The sequence below is a fragment of the Toxotes jaculatrix genome, chromosome 15 (assembly GCF_017976425.1).
Source record: "Toxotes jaculatrix isolate fToxJac2 chromosome 15, fToxJac2.pri, whole genome shotgun sequence".
NCBI classification, from domain to species: domain Eukaryota; kingdom Metazoa; phylum Chordata; class Actinopteri; family Toxotidae; genus Toxotes; species Toxotes jaculatrix.
In genome coordinates this window covers 4,137,833-4,160,353 of record NC_054408.1, presented here as the reverse complement: position 1 = coordinate 4,160,353, position 22,521 = coordinate 4,137,833, and the positions used below count along the sequence as shown (strand labels likewise).

General features: G+C 41.5%; 2 protein-coding genes across 3 annotated transcripts; both read right to left on the bottom strand.

The window, feature by feature from the left end:
* Positions 1–1,946: 1,946 nt before the first annotated feature.
* si:rp71-68n21.9 (kelch-like protein 9) lies at positions 1,947–11,515 on the bottom strand. Its single transcript, XM_041057086.1, has 11 exons — positions 11,349–11,515; positions 9,929–9,982; positions 9,160–9,302; positions 8,646–8,839; positions 8,099–8,231; positions 7,282–7,478; positions 7,026–7,101; positions 6,192–6,743; positions 5,579–5,758; positions 5,162–5,275; positions 1,947–4,009 (listed from the first exon to the last, which is right to left on the bottom strand). Exons 2-11 carry the CDS (start codon positions 9,931–9,933, stop codon positions 3,513–3,515), a joined length of 2,091 nt encoding a protein of 696 aa, XP_040913020.1. The 5' UTR covers positions 9,934–9,982; positions 11,349–11,515; the 3' UTR covers positions 1,947–3,512.
* A 567-nt stretch (positions 11,516–12,082) lies between these two features.
* hao2 (hydroxyacid oxidase 2 (long chain)) lies at positions 12,083–21,633 on the bottom strand. Of its 2 annotated transcripts, none has more exons than XM_041057088.1 (9): positions 21,580–21,633; positions 20,016–20,074; positions 16,121–16,273; positions 15,027–15,178; positions 14,346–14,629; positions 13,854–14,072; positions 13,168–13,326; positions 12,716–12,785; positions 12,083–12,598 (listed from the first exon to the last, which is right to left on the bottom strand). In XM_041057088.1, the coding sequence occupies exons 2-9, from the start codon at positions 20,030–20,032 to the stop codon at positions 12,543–12,545; spliced, it is 1,110 nt and encodes a 369-aa protein (XP_040913022.1). In that variant the 5' UTR covers positions 20,033–20,074; positions 21,580–21,633; the 3' UTR covers positions 12,083–12,542. The 2 variants fall into 2 exon arrangements, with proteins under 2 accessions (XP_040913022.1, XP_040913021.1); XM_041057087.1 differs by having other exon boundaries at positions 13,854–14,075; positions 21,580–21,630.
* Positions 21,634–22,521: the final 888 nt, after the last annotated feature.

Genomic DNA, 22,521 nt, shown 5'->3' with positions numbered 1-22,521 from the left:
TGATATAACATTTGATTTAGATGAGTGTCACTGTGTTTCAGGGGGTGAGCAGACACAGAAGAATAATGTCATGACTGGACCCTAAGGGGGGCTGTTTTCACAACCCTTTTGTTATGTTTTGAACTCTATTGTGGACTTTTGAACTCTTGTTTAGCTTGTTAAGTTTAAGTTTGTTAAGTGTATAGTTCCTGTTTTATTTTGAAGTCATTACCCTTGTGTATCTTGTCTTGTTCTACTTCCTGTCTTTGTCTTGTTTCCCTCCTTTTGTGATTGTCTGCCCCGCCCTAATTGGTTTCACCTGTTGCCCATTGCCTTGTGTATTTAAGTCTCGTCGTTTCCCAGCTCTTGTTGGTTCGTCTGTTTCCATGTCTGTATCCATGCTTGAGTCTGAGTCATGTCAAGTCCTTGTGTTCATGTTCCTGTGTCTTGCGTTTTCCCCCTCATTGACTTACCTTGGTTTCTTTTGTTTCAAGTAAGGATTTTTGTATTTTTGTTTAGTTTTGTTCCTTAGTATTTTTCTCCCACGTGGATGATTCTTGGTTGTTTGTGTTTTGTTCCCTTGCCCTGGACTCTTCCAGTGATTTTGGTTTATTAAAAGACTTTTAGTTCACTGATTCTGCCTGTCTTTGGGATTTTTTGCATTTGGGTCCAAGTCCTTGCCCCTCCATCGTGACAAATAAGATGTGAGCTGAGGGTTAACACTCTGAAAGCAGCCAAGTTTAAGAACTTTTGTTTTCAATTTTCCTCACAAGACCCTAACCCCTTACTTCAGCAAAGGGTCTGAATTTTTCTTCCACCACTAATGATGAACTGATCTCGTAGGTTAGCACAGAAAATGGCTTTGAAACCTTTTTTTTTTTTGTTCCAGTTGGCTGCAATTGAACACCTTTCCTGCTTTTGCAGCAGTTAGTCTGTTTCTTTCCTTTCATCAGAAATCAGCATTATGCAGCACTGCTGATTCCCTTTTTTTATGCTTTTAAAGTGCAGTGATTTAACTCCACAAACTGAGACCCTGTTACTGCTTTGTTTAGAGATTCAGATGAGCAGTTTCTCTTTCTCTTTTTCTGTTAAAGGGAAAGATGAGTAAATCAGATCTGTGCTCCAGCACATTAAGTAAATACCTAAACACTTTCCACCCCTGAGGAAACTACAAGGCCAGACCAGCCAAATAAAACAAGCTTTGACATTTCAAGGTGACATGTGTCTGCCAGATGGCCAAATATGTTTTTCCTGTGCACGCGGTGATGAATTTCACTTGGCCGTGGTTCACTCAGTAAATGATATGCTGGGTCTGTGTGGTGGAAACTCTGAGTGCTGTGTCTTTTGTAGGCACAGGTTGTAGGCACTCTCTCTAATCAAAATAACACATCTACATGAATATTCAGAATTACATTTGTGGAGTGGAGTGTGGTTTTTTTTCTTTTTTTTTTTTTTCAACCCATACACCCCTGTACACGATTGTTTTGGCAGAAGTCTAAGACAAACTTCATGCTGAACCAGATAGTTTCTTTAGAGACTCTGTTGATGATTTGTTACTTTAATCAAGTGCACAACAAAGTAAAGATTAAATTATGTTTCACAGCCTATCATATAGTAAAAAAAAATATTGCTAAACTGCACTTTTCTCCCAAAAAATAAAACTGATTTTGTAATTTCAATGTTACGTTTTGTAGACATATCTGTCTTCTTTTCAGTATTTGTTGTCCCTGGCACAGCAGTCAATGTCACAGATATGTGTTGTCTTATCTGGAGGTGAAGGATGAATTTTCAAGGGTAGTTTCATCGTCATTTACAAACATCAGATGCACCAAAGAGTCTGTGAGTGTTCGTGTGTGTGTTTAATTTGCTGGTAGCTGCTGAAGGACGCTCAGGTTTTCTCATCGTCTTCATGGCCAATGGGAGTTTGGCCTTGGCTGACAGTGAATGATGTGATTCTAAGTGTAGCATGAAGAGCATAATCAACATTTTATTTCCACTTTACAAAACTTGTTATCAACATAAATATACAAATCATATATCAAGGCAGTAACTGACCGAGCTTGCGTTATAGCAACTTGGCACAACAATTTAAATCCAGAGGCTTCTCGTTGTCATCTTTCTTTCTTAATCGTAAAAGTTCAGGCAGCTTCACATGGGGATATTGGAAAATAAACCGCAGTACAGTCTTTACAGGCTTTGTGGAAAGCATTAACAGTGTCAGTAGGTAGAAAAAAAATATATTGGTAACACCTTACAGTATAGCCTGTGATTTGCAGTATAAGTTGTATATTGTATGAATCGGTGTCTAATAAAATACGTACTGGTTTCTGCTGGTACATAAGGTACAATGGAAGAAAACAGGACCATTGGGAATAAGGAAGCAGCTGGGCATTTTAGAGCAAATGAAGAGGAAAATGTTTTGGCACCTGTGTGATGCAGTACTGGGAAACAAAACTCAAGTTTTTGTTCTGTGTTAACAAACTTGTTCTTATGGTTTAATCAAAAAGGACTTAATATTTAATATAGAACATATTTAATATAATATCTTTAGTTGTACAATAGGAACAAGGTTGTTTCAGTTCCGTTTCGTTTTGTTTTGTTTGTTTTGTTACCCAGCACTGTATGTCATATTTACAAAAATACTTTTCTTCCACTGTTCTTACATTTAAGTGTCAAAAGGAACCACTGAGTGTTTTATCTGTGCCTGATTCATACAACAAAATTAGCCTGTAGATCGAGGTCTATTAAAAGGTGCTGTTGTTTTAATCGTTTAAGCCTTCGTTGAGGTGATTTCCTCCTGTTGTACATCTCTGTTGGACCCTGAAGACGCCTTCTGTGTTAGTTTCTTGCTTAATTAAGATCCAAATCATATCAAATCTTGTGACTCTGTGCCACAGGACCCCATTATTGTCCAGAAACTTCCAAATTACACACTGTAGGACCATTTCCTTCATCCTTCATTATGACACACAGCTCAGTTTTATTCCTCTCAGCTCATGCGTCATGATAGAAGAAAGATCTGACATGTTTTTGTTCTGTTTGTGAGAACAGCAGAGAGCAATGAAAAGATCAAGCTTAAAGATAAACTCACTCTCCTTTCATTTCCGAGAGCAGATGAATTTGCCTTCTGTCTAATTGATCCTGACTTGCTTGCCTCAGTTTTCTGTTTGATTTTTGACTTTGACCCATGAAACTAGGAAATTCATTGGGTTTGACCTTTCATGAAGGATGCAGAGTGTCCTTAATGAGGAGTGTTTTCTTTTAGAAACTGTAGCTGCTGAGTGAAAGGACACGAGCAGCAGAGCAGGAGAGGAGCTGCACGGCTGACAGCAAATGCAAGAACAGAAAATGGCACTAAAGATAGTGTTTGACAGAAAGATGCAGAATTTTCAAACTGAAGAAGCTTGCTGGCCATGCTTGCACCTGCAGCTTGTGTTTGCAACCCACACTGTTTCCTGTTTGCCCTCTTTTCGAAGCCACATGTAGGTAAATTTGTGTCTTGTCAACTCCTCCCCCTTGACTGTGGTGCGCACTCAACTCTTGGCTGTGAACAGCAGGCACTCCTGTATCTGAGCCTCATCCACTGACCCCTCCGGCAGATGGACCGTCATCGTACAGGCGCGAATCCCCCCCAGAGGCTCCAGTACATTAAACACCCTGTCCCACGCATCCCGCTCTGGATCATACCTCTGCACAATGTCAACCATGCATCTGCTGTTCCAGGAGTAACCCCCCACCACATAGATCTGCCCGTTAAACACAGTCACGCCGACATCACTCTGGCCCCGAGGCATGGGCGCCACCACCGTCCACTGGTCGGCCTCGGGGCTGTAGTATTCACAGCCCAGGACGTCGTCGTAGTCGCTGCTGCCTCGGAAGTGATTGCCCCCCATGACATAGAGTCTGTCCCCTACGGTGCACATGCAGTGCAGGCCACGGAGCTCGGTCATGTCGGCACGTCGACTCCATGTGTCGGCTGCAGGATCGTAGCACCAAAGCTCCTTCTGGAAGGTGTCACGTGTGATGCCACCTGTGTGACCAAGGACAATCCAACAAATATTACAGTGTGTTAAAGATGTTTTATCAAATAGAATACTATAGGTTAAGCCTAAGCTTTTCCTAAAGTTTGTATGTGGCCCTAATCCTCTTTCGTAATTTTGGGGCTGCAGCTAGTCTGTTGCTTTTTGTGTCCCATCTCTTGGTTTTTTTTTTCTTTCACTTCACTTCCAGCACATTTGCAGCAAGCTGCAGGCAAAAAGACTGGTGTTTGTCGAGCTCCATCGCTATCTGTTTTACTGCTTTGCATTTTCAGCCCCATTCAGACTAAGAAAAGAAAAACAACATAAACCAGAAGGCAGCTGTTTCCACTACAGGAACTCACACAAGCTCACTGTTCGTATGACGATAGTCAAATATTTAACAACCCACAGAGAACCAGACATGGCCCTCAGGAGTGGGCAGATGTAAAACTCCACAGATACTAGACCGACAATCAGGAGGAGAACAAAAACATGCACACAGGAACTGTCATGTTGAGGTTTTTTTTTTTTTTCTGTTGGCTGTGTGAGTAGGCAGCTGTTGTGTCAGGCATAACAACACAATTTTTTATAAAGTTCCCTGCAACTTAAAACTGTTTACTTATTACTCGATGTTTTGTTTAGGTTTTACTGAGCCTGAGTTACAAACTCAAAAACTGTCTTGTGGACTGAAATGAAGAGAACATGTGATGTAAATACAGGATGTTGTGTCCGCAAAAAGAAGGTGTTATGGTAAATGTTATGGTAAGCTGTAAAGCACTGTGGCCTGAATCAGCCACAGGTCTTTGTGTTTCCTGCCTCTCAGTCCTACATGTGAAGCTTACATTTCTGTTCTCAGAGGTGAGAGAGGTGGTTTCCTGAGAGGTGGTTTCCTGTCCAAGGCTGCTGAGAAACCTGCCTGAGATCAGGCTAAGAGCAGCCAAAGAGGAAGTGGTTTCATATAGGTCAATCGACTAAGCTTTGTCGATGATTCATCCTGTTAAAGTGGAACCTTTTGTCACCTGTAGACAAAACTTCTCCGACTCTATCGAAACACGTTTAGATGTGAATGAATGCACCCAAGACTCAGGGATGTTTTCAGAGGTCCATTGTGCTCTGTGGTGGACTGGACTGTTGGACTCCATCGTTGAACAACGGTATTTTACCTGAGATGTACATGAGGTCTCCGTGAACCGTTCCAGCATGTCCATAGTGAGGCTCCATCATACTGGTCACAAATGTCCACTCATTTTTCTTCAGGTCGTAGCACTCCACCGTGTCTGGTCGGAGAGACAGAGGACCATTTGGGTTAAACTTTATTCAAGCATGAGTCTGTTTTTCCGAAAGCAATTAAATGAACCCTGATTCACATTTGTTATTTTTTTGTCCAATGAAAATACTCCTTTAGTAGCTGCTTCCTATCATAGTTTGTTTTTTAGTATTGATTTCCTCAAAAAAAAATGTGATGTGCTACTTTTAAGTAATTTAAAGTGCAGTTCTTCATGGTAAAATTTTTTTATTAATATACAGAAGTAAAAGCAGCTCTGAGAGCAGAAGCAGAACAAGCATGAGCTGCGGCTCACCGATCTCTCCTGAGGCATTCCTTCCTCCCACTGCAAACAGTTTCCCCTTCAGAGCGCTGAGGTGGAAGAAGGTCCTCTTCTCGTTGAGTGAAGCGATCTGAAGCCACTTGTCGAAGCGGGGGTCGTAGCGGTAGGCACTGTCTATGGCCGTCTTACCCTTGGTGTCGTATGTGCTCTGGCCTGAGGACCAGAGTTAGAGTGGTAAAAAAATTAATTTGAAAATATTGTTAAAAGTGCCAAATAACTTTTAACTTATACATAACTGTACAGTATTGTGCATGACTTCAGCTCCATGTGGTTTAACTCTATTGTGCAAACAAACAAGGGGTGTAGTCTCACTCAAAATGGAAGTTTTGTTTTTTTTTGTCTTGTGTCTTTAGGTTCACAAACCACCTGTGACACATGAGGTCTCGCTTTGAATTATGCTGTTCTAGTTTTCAAGTGTGGGGAACTTCTCCTTTTCCTGTAATTTGCATTTCTGGATTCTCAGTCTAATTCTCTTTGGTGTAACAGCGTTTGCCCTCAAATACAAAAGGCACATGAACACAAGCTGCCTAAATAAGAGCTGAATATCTTCCTGAGAGTGTGTACAGTGTACACTGGACGCACTGACCTCCAACAATGAAGAGGAAGCCGCCTAGAAGAGCCACACCATGTTGGTAGCGTGGTACCTCCATGGGCTTCAGGGCCTTCCAGTGGCCAGTCTTCTCATCATAGAGCCTCAGCTCCCGGCTCACCACCAGCTGCTGCCGCATCACACCGCCCAGTGCTAGAATATGCGTGGAGTCGGAGCGTATTTGCGTCCGCTCAGTTTGCAGGGCTGGCTGCATGAAAGGCATCATCTGGTAGTTGCTGGCCTCCAGCAGGAGGTTGACACAGGCCGTCTCAGAGCGCATCATGGAGTCGCCTCCTTCTTCCTGGGAGATCTGAATCAGCTCGCTGGGACTCATCAGTGGGAAGCGGATGTGGCGCATTAAGTAATAGACAGATGAGAGACGTTTTGGGGGGTCATGGTCCAGCCATCCTCTGGCAATGTGGTACAGCTCCAGTTCAGAGAAACCTTCCAGCGAGTTGCTGGCCAGAGCGTTGGCCATACTGGTCTCGGAGAGCTGGAGGTAACGGCCACACTCCACCAAGGCTGAGAGGTTCTGGCTCACAAACTCACCTAGGATTGATAGAACAAAGGAGGATTGACAATGACAATAATAATCTCCCAGTTTGTTTTAGTTTTTGAACCCAAAGGATTCCTGCTACAGTAAATTTCTGTGATCTTACTTATATACTTTATGTTTTAATAAGTTGCTGAAGATAATGGACTGGAGGTCTGAGGACTGTAAGAGCTTAACAACTCTATGCTAATCTCACTTTCCACCCCATCTATGTATTTATACAGATAGAATAAAGAGTGTACTTCTTTGTTTCTGTGTTCTTAGATCAGTTTCCTCACCTATATTCAGCTGAACGTCCTCCAGAAGCAAGTCTGTTGCGATGCGCTCGACTTCCACACAGTTATCAATAGTGATCTGCACCAAAGAACGATACAGATTAAAGATGGATTTTGCAGGCCTTTGACTTACACTGAGAAAGTATGGATGGGAAGGGCAGCTTAAATAGACCTTTAGTGTATCTGAATATAATTAAGGAACTGATACAACACTTCAGACGACTTGGCAAAGAGTGTGACTGAAACAAAAACGTCTCACCTCACTGCTCAGAAGCTGATTACAGAACCTCAGCACAGGCATGACCTGCAGGAAGTTTGCAGCCTCCAATGTGTCCTGGAGATTACTCATATCGAGGTTGACTTTGGATGTGTAAATGAAGTCTATAATGTTCTTTAAACCCAACTTAGTGACCCCATGCAGCTTGATCTCTCTCATCTCCTGCTCCCTCATGCCTCCTGAAGAAAGGGGAAAAAATTAGTACAAAAGAGACGAGGACAAGGTGAAAGAATGATTCTGCATAATTTCAGAAGATTTGTCTTGTGCAGGCGTGGTGCCAAAGTGCACAGTCAGCAAGATACAAAGACGCAGCCGACACTGTAAAGCCTAGCAGCTCATTCATGAACTGCATGAGGTTGATCAAAGCACTAAGGCTGATTTTGTAGTCAAATGCTGATGATCTGTGAAGATGCAAGTGAAAGAAAGTACAATGCAGAAGTGTTTTTGACTCCTGATATGTACTACCTCTTTTCTTATAGTATTTCTGAATATTTATCTAAAAGTTAAAGCATGAGTAGTGGCGCCCTGTAAAGAATAATTGTCTTGATAGTGAATTTCAACTTGTCCACAACTGTGATACTTAATTGTGTCTGTGAGGGTGTTTGCATTCAGCTCAAAGTAGCATTGTACCAACGTGCAGCCTCACAGATCCACGAGCATGACTTAGTCTTCTTGATATTTTAGTTTGGGGCGTGCGCTGAAATGTGTTTCTGTTGCTGTTCTGTTTGGCTTCATTATCTTGTACTATATTGTGAAATGCAGTCGTTGCATATCTGGAACTCTTGAGCCGACCACTCACCCGTGAACATTGCCTTGAAATAGTCACTGGATGAAGCCATGATAACTCGGTGGACTGGGAAAGTTTCCTTGCTGTCCCCTGGAACCAAGACAACATCACAGAGAGTCTCATGTGCCCGAAAAGTTTCAAAGCCCTGTGAGGAAAAAACAAAACAAAACAAAACAATATTTGTCATGAGTCGCTTGGAATGTTGGATTTTAACTTTAGCAAATCACTAATAATTATGTTGAGAAACTGTTGAGGGGGTTTGGTGGCCTCAGACTCCCCACTGCCTCTTTATTGTGGTGAGGTATTTGGTGGGTAAAATTGCTATAGACTATGCACCAAGCAGGAGGACACATTCCTTTCACCGGCAGTGCAGAGAGGACAGCTAGAGAAAGAAGGATTTGACCAAGCTCAGCTGAGAGTGAGTGTAATGTGTTTAAGTGTAATGCCTTTATTTTCAGAAAAAATTATTTCACTTTGTGGAGGAAAAAAATAGTTGTTTACTTAAATTTTTGTGCCGGTGCCATAAAATAAACTCATAACCATAACCACAAATACACACCTGCAACACAGCCGCTCCGTGTTCGGTGCTACTGAACACTTTGGACAGTGGCCGAGGAGGAAGTTTGGGCTTTGTTGCTTTGTCTGGGCGTTTAGGTGGTGTTTCCATGGGCAGGGCGAGAGGAGCAGGAGCCAGTGCTGGAGCTGGAACAGGTGGGGCAGGTGGGGCAGGGACTGGTGGAGAGGGCCTGCCAGCTATGGTACCAGACATGGATGGAGAACAGATATTGAGAGATGAGAAAAGTTATGATGCTGTCTTTTCTGCAGTTACATGGAGCGCTAAGCTAAAATCTTTAAGACTGTTTGTTTGATGGTCTCCTGATGCTTATATAACTTCAACACTGATATGCTACTCCTGTCATGTACGTCACGTATGTCATTTATTTATTTTAGTTTGTCTGGAACACTTTAGACACAGATCTCCCCAACAATGTGTGGATTTCTCCTCTTTCTTGTGTGAGATGGGATCAATAATTTGCAGCAACATTAAACTGAAGTACCAGATGATCACACACCTTGTTGAACAGCTCCGTCAGCTGGAGCAGGAGGTCTCTCTGGCTGAGCCGGGGGTCTCGGTGGATCCCTGGACTGATGCCTGCTGCCCAGGCGGGACAGCCTGCGGCTCAGCCTCCCCGGCCCACTGTCATCGCCGTTTCCCCTGCAGAGGGCAAACCATGGTGCAAGAACAGGTTGTGCTTTACTATATCATTTTGCTCTACCAAGGAATTGCCGTTGTGACCACAGAGATATGTGCCACAATTTATTTAGAGTCTGCCTCTTAACACTTCCTGTTCTTCAGCAAAGCTGGTAGACTGTACCTCCTTTCATGGCATTCAGTGTAAAGATCTCTAATCTGCAGCATCTGATTAATGGAGCTTGTTGCCTGCTTCTTTAGTCCAGCTGACTAAGTCCCTAATCTGTTTCGTATTTTCTGTCCTGTCACCTGAAAAGGAGGAACCTGTTTTCAGCTAAACCACTTCTTCTCTTGAAACTGCTTCCTGACAAGAACTGTTTTCAGCCAAACTACTTCTTCTCTTGAAACTGTTTCCTGACAAGCTCAGTAAGTCCAGGTTAAAGTAACATTTAAAAAAAAGGAAGAAGATTGCTGGAATTAGCAAAAGATTTTAATTCTACAATGACCTGACAAAACCAGATTCATTTTTCTCTTATTAATTTTTTAAAACAATTAATTTGATAACCATTAAACAAAGCTTATGTTATCACTGAAATTCAGAAAGCAAAGAAATGTTCAGTTTTATAAAAAGCAAACAAAAATTTCCTCACCCCATATCATTGGCCTCTTGGGGCTGAGGACTGTTGTTTCGCTGGTGAGACTTCCTACACATAGACATAAGAAGAGTTTTAGTGGACAGAAATATTTTTCAGATACATTTTGGGGCTACACAAGATTGTTTGGTAGGATAGAATGTGCTGCTTGTGCCCCAGAAGAAAAGCTCTACAGAAAACATTTAGACTTCATCTGACTACAATCATACTTTTGCTTTTGGGCAAGTTCATCCTTCCATGTGAAATGCAAAACTGTCACATCGCCTGTAAGATGACTCACCTTTGAGCAGTTTGCTCAGAATTGTCTTAAGGTTTTGTGATGTGACATTATCTTTTTCGCAGCGCGTCAGACTGTGATCATTTCTGTGCGTTTGATGTGGCTTCACTTGTTGGCAGACAGTACAAACATCAGTGAACTTGACTTCAAACCTTCTCAGAAAAATTCCCGGTAAAACTGTGACTTTACTTCACCAAACAGCATTAATGTCTCATGATGCCACATTTCATTAGTCAGTGACAATGCTGTGAGGTTTCAATTACTGTGTTTGCCAAGCATTACAAACAGTATTACAAGCATCCTCTGTATTTCGATTAGAAGCTTAGTGGGCTTATCATCAGATAATATCAGCCGTGTCAGAGGCTGTGTGGTTGTTTGTTTTAAAAGTTTAATATGTTGTAAGTGTACTCCATGCATGATGCAAGCTCCAGCAAGATTTGGTAATAATGTGCAACAAACATAACATGTACATGAACTTATTGTTGAATTAATATGAATTCTAAAAAATGTCTCCATGTTTATTGTTAATAAAACCAGTATGTAATCTGGTAAAAGCAATTTCCATAATACATAGTTTTGTTTTGGGTTTTTTTTTTTGGTGTTTTTTTTTTATAGATTTTGATAAAATAATTACCAACAGTTGATGGTGTTTCCAAAATAGTGACACTTGCTGCCTCCCATGTTAATACCCAGGGTATTAATGTGGGAGGCTGCAAATGTGAGAATGACTCTGAGGATGTTTTGATAACATGTAGGAGTGAAATTTGAGCAAAAAAACAAAAGCTCTTTATTGATGTTTTACTTCTCTTAAGTGAACTTTGACTTCATCTTACCACCAGTTTTCCACCTTAAATCACCACTTGCATATATGGGGACATACACTTGCCACACTCGAGCTCTTTCTCAGCTAACAAGTGCAGTAATGCAGAGACACAACAGCTCAGTGTCATATATACTACACATTTGCTAGAATTCAAATAAAAGGTAGGCTAAATTTACCTTTGTGTAGAACTGAAACAGAAACATATGAATACCCACATATGAACTTGTGGCACGCCATTATCGTGTACGGTGCCTGCAGGTGCTGCACATGGAGCCGGATCATAACATGCACAAAAGAGACATCTTTGGGTGACCTACCGGGAAGAAATCTTCCTCAGCAGACTGGACCCGAGGCCTCCCTCCAGCCTGTTCGTCTATCCAACCAGAACTCTAGAGAGGAAGACGGAGCAGAAAATGTCTGCTGCGCTGCATCCGCTGGTGGGAGAGCTGAAGTGTCTGAGCGAGCATCACCGTTTAGCTTAAGTGAGACCTCAGCCACTTCCTATGCTACTTCTCTTTCTCATGGCCTCTTTCCGCATCTCAGCTCTCCCCTCCCAGTGTCACACTTTGCAACGTTGTTTGTGAGATAAGCAGTTTCACAAGATGGTTTGTTGACACACCAGCAGGCCTTTGATTACCTAGATAAGCCAAGAACGATAATCTGCTGTCTAAAACCATTCAACTATGCACACCATTCTTCATCTGCTTTTTTTGAATTGTATTTTCATGTTGGATGAAAGCTGAAAACATGAGACATACTCAACAAAGTGCAAAGGCTTTACATAATTCACTGTGTTTTCTAGATGCTGGTGGAAATCGGGCCTGTAGCTGCAACAAGGTTCAAGCACTGATCAGGTTAGTTTTCCTGTCCTGCTCACTGGGTTGCTCAGATTAAAGCAGTTTCATTAGGGATTTAAAACACAATCAGACTACTGCACCTGAATCTTCCCTCCATCAAAACAGAGTTATTGCCCATTTAGTTCACATTGAGTTTAAAGCTGGGAAACAAACAGATCCAGAAAAAAAGAACAACACATCTTCATTGCCTCAGCAGGTGTTTATTAAACCACAAGCACTGGCAGCATTTCAAAGCGTAGTGTATGTCATTATCTGTTGCATTCATCAGAGTTAAACCAGACGTTTTGAAAAGACGTTTGTTGGTTTCATGATAAGTGCCTCCATCCCTTCCATTCCAAAAGCAAAAACCCTTTCATTATTCACTTGCTAAATCTGCCGCCGACCCTCAGCTTTCCCAAGACACACTCTCACTTGTACACTCCGGTATGAAAACATATTGGATGTTAGACACAAGTCATTTCCAAAATTATGGAAGCTGCTTGCATTTGTGTTGTGTTTGCCTGACATGACAAAGACCTTAGTTCCGAGGTGAACATCATTCAGTTTGTCATGGTGCAGTCTCTGGCCCTTGTTCCACACTTCTGGTGTGATTCAGTAGCGAGTCCTGTTCAGTGGGTGCTGTCCTTGTCCTCAGTGCTGCCCTCTGCTGGCAAGTTAGAGTTTAGAGAACTGAATGAGGTTCCTGTTGATTTCAGCCACGTTCCTGCAACCTGAATGAGACAAACATAAAATATATGTTTTTGGTGGAGACAGAATACTGTTGTACTTGTTCTGGAACAATACAAAAAATATTAGCATGGCTACACTGATCACTTGACCTGACTCACCCGACAAAGCCATGGACAGACGGAACTCATCGTTCAAGATTTGCAGGACTTCCCTCACTCCTTCCTCACCCTGAAAGATCACACAGGAACCATAATGATTGCAAAAGACAAAAGATTTTGATTCTGTTCTGATCCAAAAGACACAGTGCATCTAAATTCTGACTTGAAGGCCTTCACTGACTTTAGAGAGCATAACAACTCTGCAGGTTGCAGACCAAAGGCCCAAGCTCCAACAAAGTCAGTGACTTTCAAGGATAAACATTAGAAGTCAAGGACATTGGTTGGTGTGTAGAGCTTGTACATATGTGTTAAAGAGGAAGAAATATGTCAAGATAGCCTGATAGCTGATAGCTGTCAGTAAAAAAAAATTTAATGTGGCTATAATCAATCTCAAAAGACACACAGACACAGACACACACACACACACTGTCATATCAGTGCTGCTGTTGTACCTTGTATGCAAGGCCCCACACTGCTGGACGGCCAATGAAAACACACTTGGCCCCCAAGGCCAGCGCTTTCAACACATCGCTTCCTGTCCTGATGCCTCCGTCCAGATAGACCTCGATCCTGCCCTGCACCGTGTCCACGATCTCAGACAGCGCATCTATCTGTTAGCAACAGGGGTGAAGATATAACATGGCCATTAAACTTTATAGAAAAAGTTAAACCCTGTGTGTCACCACAGGATAAGCCACATTTCCTCTTTGTATTTTGAAAGACGATTAGCAAAGAAATGATGTTAACAAACAACCCGTGAGGTTTCTCAAAGTGTGACTTTGCTGAGGAAATAACCTCACGTTACCTACACATCAGGCTTGTCATGGTCAAATACTTTTAATACTACTAGCATTACTGTTACTACTGCTGGCATAAGAGGAATAGTTTCACATTTTAAGAAATACACTAATTTGCTTTTTTGTGTAGAGGTCGATGAGACGATTGATTCCACTCTCATGTTCAAAAACCAGATGACATGTCTGTATTGATTACTACTACTTCTACTCCTATCACTAGGCTGTGTCATTGCTGTTGCTATATGACATGGATATAGACGTGGACCCCCTCTATAAGCATGAATTCAAACACAAGATGTTCTTATATATATAATGTAGGAGGTGATATGGTCAGTGAGTACCGAAGCTGGGCCTCCGTCCAGCTGTCTACCCCCATGGTTTGAGACAATGATACCCTGGACACCATGCTCCACGGCCAGCTCAGCGTCCTCCTTGGTCAGGATGCCCTTGATGATAACAGGCAGGCGGGTGATGGACTGCAGCCAGTACACGTCTTTCCAGCTGATGGAAGGGTCCAAGGTGTTTGCCGGGATGCCGTACTCTTCTGGGCCTGCAGTCTCCTGCTTATAGTGCATGTAGTACAAATACAACCTCTTTACGTGTCCACTTGATATTTAAAAGTGCTCTGGACTTCGGCTGTTTCTGTAGTAGTACATAGGTACATAGATAAGCAATTATTGTGTCTGAATTTAATTATATAGAAATGTGATTATATGGCAGGGGAATGAATATAAAGTGAAGTAGTGAATCAAGCAGTCTTGTATAACAAGACTTTTGTGTTTTACCTGCTCTTATTTAGGTTTAAGAGCATGTTGAAAAAAATGTACTGTTACCTGGAACACTCCATCAAAGTTCTTGACCTTGAGGTGAGGTGGTAGCTTGAACTGGTTGCGGATGTCGTCACGGCGCTTGCCGGTGTACGGCACGTCAACAGTGAGGACCAGGGCCTTGTAGCCCAGCGCCTCTACACGGTGCACGATTTGTTCTGACACCTTGCGGTCCCGGTACACGTAAAGCTGGAACCAGCGGTAACCATTTGGTGCTGCCGCCACAATCTCCTCCACTGAGCAAGTAGAGTAGGTGCTGGTGATGTAGCAGGTGTTGAGTGCCTCTGTGGCTGTGCGGTGGAAATTGAGACAATATCACTGCGGTCACTGAACATCAAATTTTCATGTGGTTCTGAGAAGTGCAGTGTCACAGTAAGCTACATCATTTCTGAGTATGTGCCTGAGACTGGCCCCACCAAAGTGCACCACCAGTGCTTTACTATCACTGGATAAAAGAAACCTGTGTCTCTAGAACACAAGTTTGTCAGTTCAAACTATTTTTTATGAAACAATCTCATGATCTCTTCCCAAACCCTTCAAATGAAATCACAGTACTAAAATGAGCAGTTCTGCAGTAAAGCATTTGGACTAATAGGAAGGCTGCGATACTTCACTTCCACCAGGTGTCAGCTGTGAAATGAAGTGACACCCCTCACTGACCCACACACACACAAACACAGTCCTCACCCCGAGCTGTGGCCATCTCTCCTTCATGCCAGGCCAGGCAATGAAAGGCAGTAGGTGCGATACCGACCGGAAAGCTGATTTCTGTCCCCTGCACTGTCGTCCGTGTGTCGCTCACTGACACGTCCCGCAGGATACGAGGCCTCAGACGGATCCTGAGGGTGCAGTGCAGACAAACATGTTTGGGGGGGCGGTAGAGATGGGGGCTCAGGCAGGTGAGGGTGTTCACTCAAATAAATCAGTTGTGATTTTTGATTTTTGTACTGTTACTTTCTTCTTTTTTTTCCTCATTTGGAGAGAAAAAAAATCATGGGACCAAACCAACCTGTTTTTAAGGGAGAGCAAAATCTTAATATCCATTATGTTCAAATAAAGCCATTCTTTCAACAGAAATCCTTCTTGACATGATAACATGCTGTTTTTGCTAGACAGGTCATATTTCTTTGAATAAAGAAAGACAAGATACTCTGTGAATCTGTTTTCCCAAAGCTCTGACTTAACATCATCTTTCCAGGACACAGCCCAACCTTTATTCCAACTGGGGAAAATTTCTAACCTGACCCCAAATGCACCGGCAAACAAATCCCTAGTAATAGGCTTGTTGTAGCAAAAACACGCATGCACAGATCACTGCACGGAGGAACAGCTGTCTATAAGTTTTCATAAAAGACATTAGTAAAGCCGACAGGAATGCATGAGGAGACACACAACGGAAAAGTTATGACAAGAGCAGAAAAAAATGACAGTCACAAATAATACATGTATACTGTATTCAGAGAAATCAGTTACAGCAGTCCAAAGTCCACAGGAACTTTCATTTATGGCTTTTTTACAGGCTGTGTCCTCGCATGACCTGCTGTTTGATATTAAATCAATTTAGACATGAATTCTGTCAGCCCCGAGAGAAGAATTTTCATTTCATTCACCATGTCAAAGTCTGGAAATTAGTTTGGGCGGGTTTGTGACACTGCACAAGCTCCACGGTAACTGAACGTCTGAAATCATTTGTTCAGTAGCAGAGCAATGTTGATACACTAAAACTGTGTCTTTGTGATAACCTTGAATGTCTGGGTTTGACTTTATTTTCCCCACTGTACCTTTTGTAAGCCAGTAGATTGTCGTCCCTGGTGCAGCATTCGTCTGCTCCAGCTGCGTAATAATCCCAGGTGGCCTTTGAGAGATGCTCCTTAGCATACTCCTCAAAATCTGTCAGGCATACCATAGCCATCTCTGCGCAGCGACCTCCCTCTCTGTGGGCGAACAGAGTTCATACATTTTCATTTCGATGCTTATTAATATTGGCAACAGAAAAGAGGAAAGAGATACCAATTCTTACTTCTGATTAGATAATCAATATAACATATTTTAAGATAAGGCTTTTCACCACATGCACATGAATAATAACTAAAACAGAATCCAAAATATGTCTTCATAATATCTATAATGTATTTTTTCTCTTGTTAAATGTTCTCAGTTATTTATTTTCTGTGTTGACCACAACCAGTCAGTTCTTGTCCAGTGTCTCTGGAAACAGGCAAATAGCTACAGGCACCAACAGAAAACAGGCGCTAAAGATTCAGAATGAAGAAGCAGCGTACATGCACAAAGTTACAGCTTCAAGACTTACCACAAACGACCGATCTGTCATAAACAAAATCCCTCACTCTCACATGACACAGCCCCCATGGAAGACTGAAGTTGCAACATCACTGCTCAAACTGAAATTCCCCTCATATCAGCAACTGCAGTGCAATCACGTAGTCCACAGCTCTTCAGTCGGGCTTCTGCACTTTGACATCCGAGCAACTAAAGCGACTGTTTTTTTTTTTTTTTTTTTTGTTTTTAAACAGGTTTAAGTCCTCGTGTCTGTGTCAGTCCTTGTGCCCACAGTGTCGCTTTTGTGTCAGTCAGAATCAAACTTTCATAGAGCCACTATGAATGCCACTGACAGCGTGTGTGACCTGAAAGCGACCCCTGCTCTTATTGTGTTTACACAAGCTGGAAATGTGCTGATGGTGACTGCAAACTATAGTGAGGACAAGAGGCGTCTGACACAGTGCTCTGCTGTCCAGATGGTACATACAGTAGTACATACACGCTGTGTACACACAATCCTACATGCTAACACATACATACAGGGGATACTGTTGTCATGTAAGCTCTTTTAGTTCACATTGGTAACAGTTTAAAATGTAAATTTTTTTTATAAGCCCTTGAGCAAAACATAAGTTCATGCTGAGTCATGTCTTTGTTGAAGAATAAATGAACAAGTTTCTCATTAACCACAGCTGCTGAAATTGCTGAACATTTTTCAAGTGTACGCAGACCTGAAAGAAGAAGAATATTTTATATGCAGATTTTATAAGTAAAGTAGTTACTACATCTGTCAAACACATGTTTGGAGCCCAAAGTGCAAGATTTGTATTATATGCTGTGAAGTACAAAAGAAGTATAAATTAGCATAAAATGAAAATTAAAGACAGTACAAGTGAATCAATTTTTTTCTCCAGTTCAGTGTGTAATTTTTCTTACTATCCACAACTGAAGCTTTGAGGAGCTTTAAAGTTCAAATGGCTCGTTAAAAACGACGTTTGTTAAACTGGAGTTTTAAACCTGGCACAGGTTTTCACCAAGGGGGCAGTTGTAGGTTTCAGCAGTGAGGATCACTTCCGCGTTCAAAAAGCTGCAGTTCCTCGGCTGCCGCTGGGGGCGGGCTCCAGAAGTGAGCAATTCTCCATTGACCCCCATGTTAAAATAGCCAACTTTACAGCCTAAAAAAACATATTTACAGCCAATGTTCGGATAGGTTTTTGTGACAATGTGGCTTGTTGTAGTGTAGACTGTACTAACCGACCGTCGAAGGAGTCTGTGTTGCAGTTTTTTCGGTAAGTAAATTTCTCACTATTTTACCTGGATGTTTGCACTAATTAGCATGTATTAGCATATTGTGCCGCTGGCTTATGACTTCATTGCCGATTTATGGTCGCTGCTGATACAGATAGAGGACCGGAGCAGCTAATGTTAGGGACGCTGGTGCGGTGTGTTCCGTGCTCTCAGAGTCCGTTTATTGCGGGAATACTAGGTTACAATTTTATTTGGTCTCATTTTTCTGTTTAGAAAGTCCGACATTGCATGGACAGAGCAGCTCCGTCAGTAAGCGGCTGCTGTTGTTTGTGTGCTGCTGTAACTGTAAGTGGATTATCATGGATGGAGGCAGCGGTGAAAGCCGGTAAATATTAAATATTGCTCCGAGCTAAGTGGACGGGTTCTCGGCTGGCTGACCGGTAGAGTAACCGCCTCTCCGCCAAATATGGAAAGTACACTCCCATTAAAATCCAAGATGGCGCAGCTCAAATGCCCATGGTTTGGTCACAAAACCGACTCCCCGAAACCAATAGGTGACGTCACGAGTGCTACGTCCATGTTTTATACAGTCTATGGTTTTCACAGTCTGATGGTTCAAAACCATTATCTCCACTGGTGGAAAAGTCAAGGTGGCGAAGTAAAGACAGAAAGAGAAGAGGGCGCACGTGTGACGCACCGCAAACTGATTGAACTCCTCACGCACCTGTCCTCTCCTTGCTAGCTAAGCTTCTTACAGCTGCGCAGCAGATACTAATGCCGGTCCAAAATGAACGACCGTATATTTTCTACAGGGATTTCTGCGATACGGATTGAACCGAACTGCAGCCCGTACGCTGAAGAGTGCCGAAGAGACTGGCTGGGTGCTCGGAGCTAGCCGACTCTCTGCTTGTTAGCCTGTTAGCTCGTTAGCCTGTTAGCTCGTTAGCCTGTGGATATTACTCCTGATTCCTGCTGCCCGCGGACTTTGGCGAGACTCGCAGCTGCAGTTAAGTTAAACTCTTCCATTGTCTTTTAGGGTTAATAATTGTTAATGTTTGTTAAATAATTGCATTTTCGTTTTCATTTAAATACATTTATTGTTTTCAGCTCAACAACCGAGGGTTTACACGGTGTCAGGCCTCGAATGCTTCAATGTTGTTACGCGCATTTACTCAATTTTAAATATAAAAAAATCTCACAAATCCAGTTTAGAGGCAGCTTTAAACCCACATCCACACAATATATCAGCACTGAATGGCATGTCATGCTAATATTCACACTACTGTATTTTTATAGTTAAAAGTATGCAAGAAATTAGTATTTGTAATAAACTTTACTATTTTGTGCTAACCGGAAATGGCAGAGGACGAGCCTTAAGCCAATGGCTATTAATGTACCAGCAAAAAAGACACCAGGAAATAATTAGTAGGTAAAAATGTTTGTTCTAAAATAAAATAGCTTATATATTTGTTTTCTGAGATGTTCCTAGAGCTCTGTAATCACAGTCCATGATTTGTTGTGTTTGGGACACAGCTAGTGTGATTGTAATCTGTGGGTGTTATTTGTAGTTACTGCTATAGAGCCTATCACAGCTCAGAGTGATCACTGATTTAATTACATATTTGCCTGGATGGACCCTCCTTTACAAGTCCTTTTAAAAAAAGACAAAAAATGATATAAATCAGAAATACTAACTAATTGTGTATACATGTACAAACACAGCTCATGTACTGTACTAAATTGAATACCAAAGGTTTCTCAGGAAGGTTTCTCAGCTTTTTTAGGAAAACCTAAATTAGTTGTTTGCAAAATTGTCACGGTCCATGTGTACAACTCAGCTATCCACTGACAGATATTTCATCAACAAATTAGCTAAATTAATTTATTAATGTATACAAAAAGCTATAGATAAATTAATGATAATTTATACAAAAAAATCAAAATTCAGTAGCAATTATAGCAACAAGGTGTAAAAAAAAAAATTAAAATTTAAAGAATGGTATTACATAACAGTCTATCTTTTTTTTTATCTTTTTTTTTCTAGATAATGAAATAAATAGTTTAGAAGGGTTTTTCAGTGTTTTCTCTCTGTCCATGCAGACAGTGAATAAACAGCAGATGATGTTTGCCAGCGTTCAGTTTACTCACCGATTACAAATGTTCATTCTCTCTCAGCAGGGCTTCTTCTCTCCTGACAGACTCATAACCTGTGAAGAAAGCACAGTGGTTATTCTTACTGCTACGGACTATACTGATACTGCTGCTGCTCCTACTACGGATACTGATAGTTCTGCTTTTACTGCTACTACTTTGACTACAGTTACTACTACTACCACTGCTACAGCAAATAGGGATGTCAGTGCTGCTACAGTTACAGTGCTGCTACTACCACACTTACTGCTACTAATACCTCTAATATTGTCAATACTACTACTTATTATTATTCATTTTTTCTTATGTCAGATAAAGTAAGTAAAAACAAAACAAAGTACTGCTATGTTAAATATAATTACCTACATAACTAGTGCTAGTAGCATGACAGTAACAATTACAACTAATAGTAATACAAGCAATGACCCTCAGTCATTTAAAGAATTAATTATTTGTGGTTGCAAAGCTAAAACAAAGACAAAGTTAAAGCCTGTAGCTTTAGTTTAATGCCTGTATTTAAACTGCACCACAACGTCAAGGTGTGTTTGTTATTTTCATATAATTAAATTATTGTGCAGTAACTACGCTTTTACAGTCACTGGGAAAAATCTTTCCAACACAAATCCTGTTGTATAAGCTTTCAACTGTGAACACTTGAGGGCAGTGCAATACTGAATGAATGAAAGTCCATTCTTAAAACGCCATTCAACATCTGTAAAGCAGGTAAACACAAGCAGACTCTGGTTTCATGCATGTGTGTTGGTAGTTCACAGTACGCACTCAGTGTCTCTATGGAAAAAAACTCTAAATGACCTCTGACATCATAGTTGTTAATGTTGAAATAATTACGCTTGTGAGCTCATGCAAGTAGTTTTAATTATAAAAATTAAAACATATGCAGGATTTTTTGTTCTGTTTAATACTTTAGTACTCATACATATTTATATATTTATTTCAATGGGGTCCAAAAGTCTGAGACCGTAACGTTTTGTGAAAAAGCTTTTTGTTGTCTCTCATTTTAAATTCCTGAAATATAAATTCTAGAACATTTTCCTGATATTTATTTTCCCACCAGAGAGCACTAATATAATTTATTATTTTCTTACTTGAATATAATATAACATTTTTACAGTAGGTTTAATTTTTTTCAGTGTGGCTGGGTGTGTGAGATCAGCGTGAGCCTCTGTCCTGTGTTGGGCTGTGAAAGGCGTCGGGCATTTAGACCCATTGAATGGCTGCTGAGAGCACATTGTCCAGGTGAGTTTCTAGAATACCTGGTGTTTGGTATTTAGTGTGCAATGTTAAACAAGGTTTAGATTTAACCAGTTTCCCTTACAGATTATTTGTCATACAGACATGCTTACGTTCCACTGGTGTGGAGTGCTGCTCCTCACCAGCACATACACACATCCTGACACCTTGTTCATGTCATTAATATATCTGGTTGAAAAACTCTAGGTGTTTTTACATTTGTGTAGCAGGTAAATAACTGAAAATAGAATTCAAAGCAGAACAGTGTAAATAAATACAGTTACTGAAGTGGATAAAATCAGTGTCTTACCTTAACCTGTGCTGCTTGGTTTGCTTACAGTACGTGCTGGTTTCCCTCTCATGTGACAGGGTCATGTCAGAGGGCCGTCCACCGCCCCCCCACCCCCCATTCCAGCCTCCACCACCACCAACCCCCCAGCACCACCCACCCACTCCACCTCTCCCCCTCCCTCACATTGTGATGCTCCTCCCACTGTGGCTCAACACCAGCTAAGCCTCTCGTCAGCACTCTGGGCCCTGACCTCTCTTTGTGCCAAAAAACACCAAAAGGTCGTCCAGATCAATTATTTGTAGGAGAAACACACGCCTCCCATTCTCCTTCTGTCCTTTCTTCGTTTTTTCCCTCCTAACTTCCATCCTTCCTCCCTTCCACCTTGTTCCATCCTCCCTCATTATTCCTTCCACTTTAAATTCTATCCGCCTTCCTTCCTGCCGCTGTCCCCTTCCCTCCTTGTTTTCTTACCTTCTTGCAATCCTTTGGCCTTTTCTGTCAGTGTTTTGAATGTGAACAAATGTGTTTATGTTTGTCTCCATGACATTGTCTACGTGAAACAGTCAGTATCCGTCCAAAGCAAATGAATTACTCTTCCTCGTTAATAGTTAATCTTCATTGCACAAGTAACAAAAACAGCTAAGTAAACGACAGCTTTTACTTTGGCTACTCATTACTTGTTTTTCCTTAGAGCCTTTTGGTGCGAATGCCCTGCACTTACATCTCAGTTGTGTGTGCAGGAATTCGCACTAGTCGTTAAGTGTCACTCACAGATCAAAATATTAAGGAGTCTGAAAGTATTAGACTTTATCCAAATCAGATCAAATACATCTAAGAGACAAAAGCTAGAAAAACAAATCAAGCAACGATGTGCCAGGGCTCTTTCTGGAAATGTCAAACTTGTCAAATGCAGTGTGAACTTTGACAGGTGTTTTGAGGGTCCTCACATATATAAGACAG

What these genes read in the sequence shown, in the direction of transcription:
- si:rp71-68n21.9 (XM_041057086.1), bottom strand. An exon ending in ACGGAGCGGCTGTGTTGCAG is followed by an intron (nt 8,232 to 8,645) that starts GTGTGTATTTGT and finishes TTTTCCTCACAG; the next exon opens with GGCTTTGAAACTTTTCGGGC. An exon ending in ATCAGCTTCTGAGCAGTGAG is followed by an intron (nt 7,102 to 7,281) that starts GTGAGACGTTTT and finishes TCTTTGGTGCAG; the next exon opens with ATCACTATTGATAACTGTGT.
- hao2 (XM_041057087.1), bottom strand. An exon ending in AGAGATGGCCACAGCTCGGG is followed by an intron (nt 14,630 to 15,026) that starts GTGAGGACTGTG and finishes TCCACCGCACAG; the next exon opens with CCACAGAGGCACTCAACACC. An exon ending in TCTGTCCATGGCTTTGTCGG is followed by an intron (nt 12,599 to 12,715) that starts GTGAGTCAGGTC and finishes TGTCTCATTCAG; the next exon opens with GTTGCAGGAACGTGGCTGAA.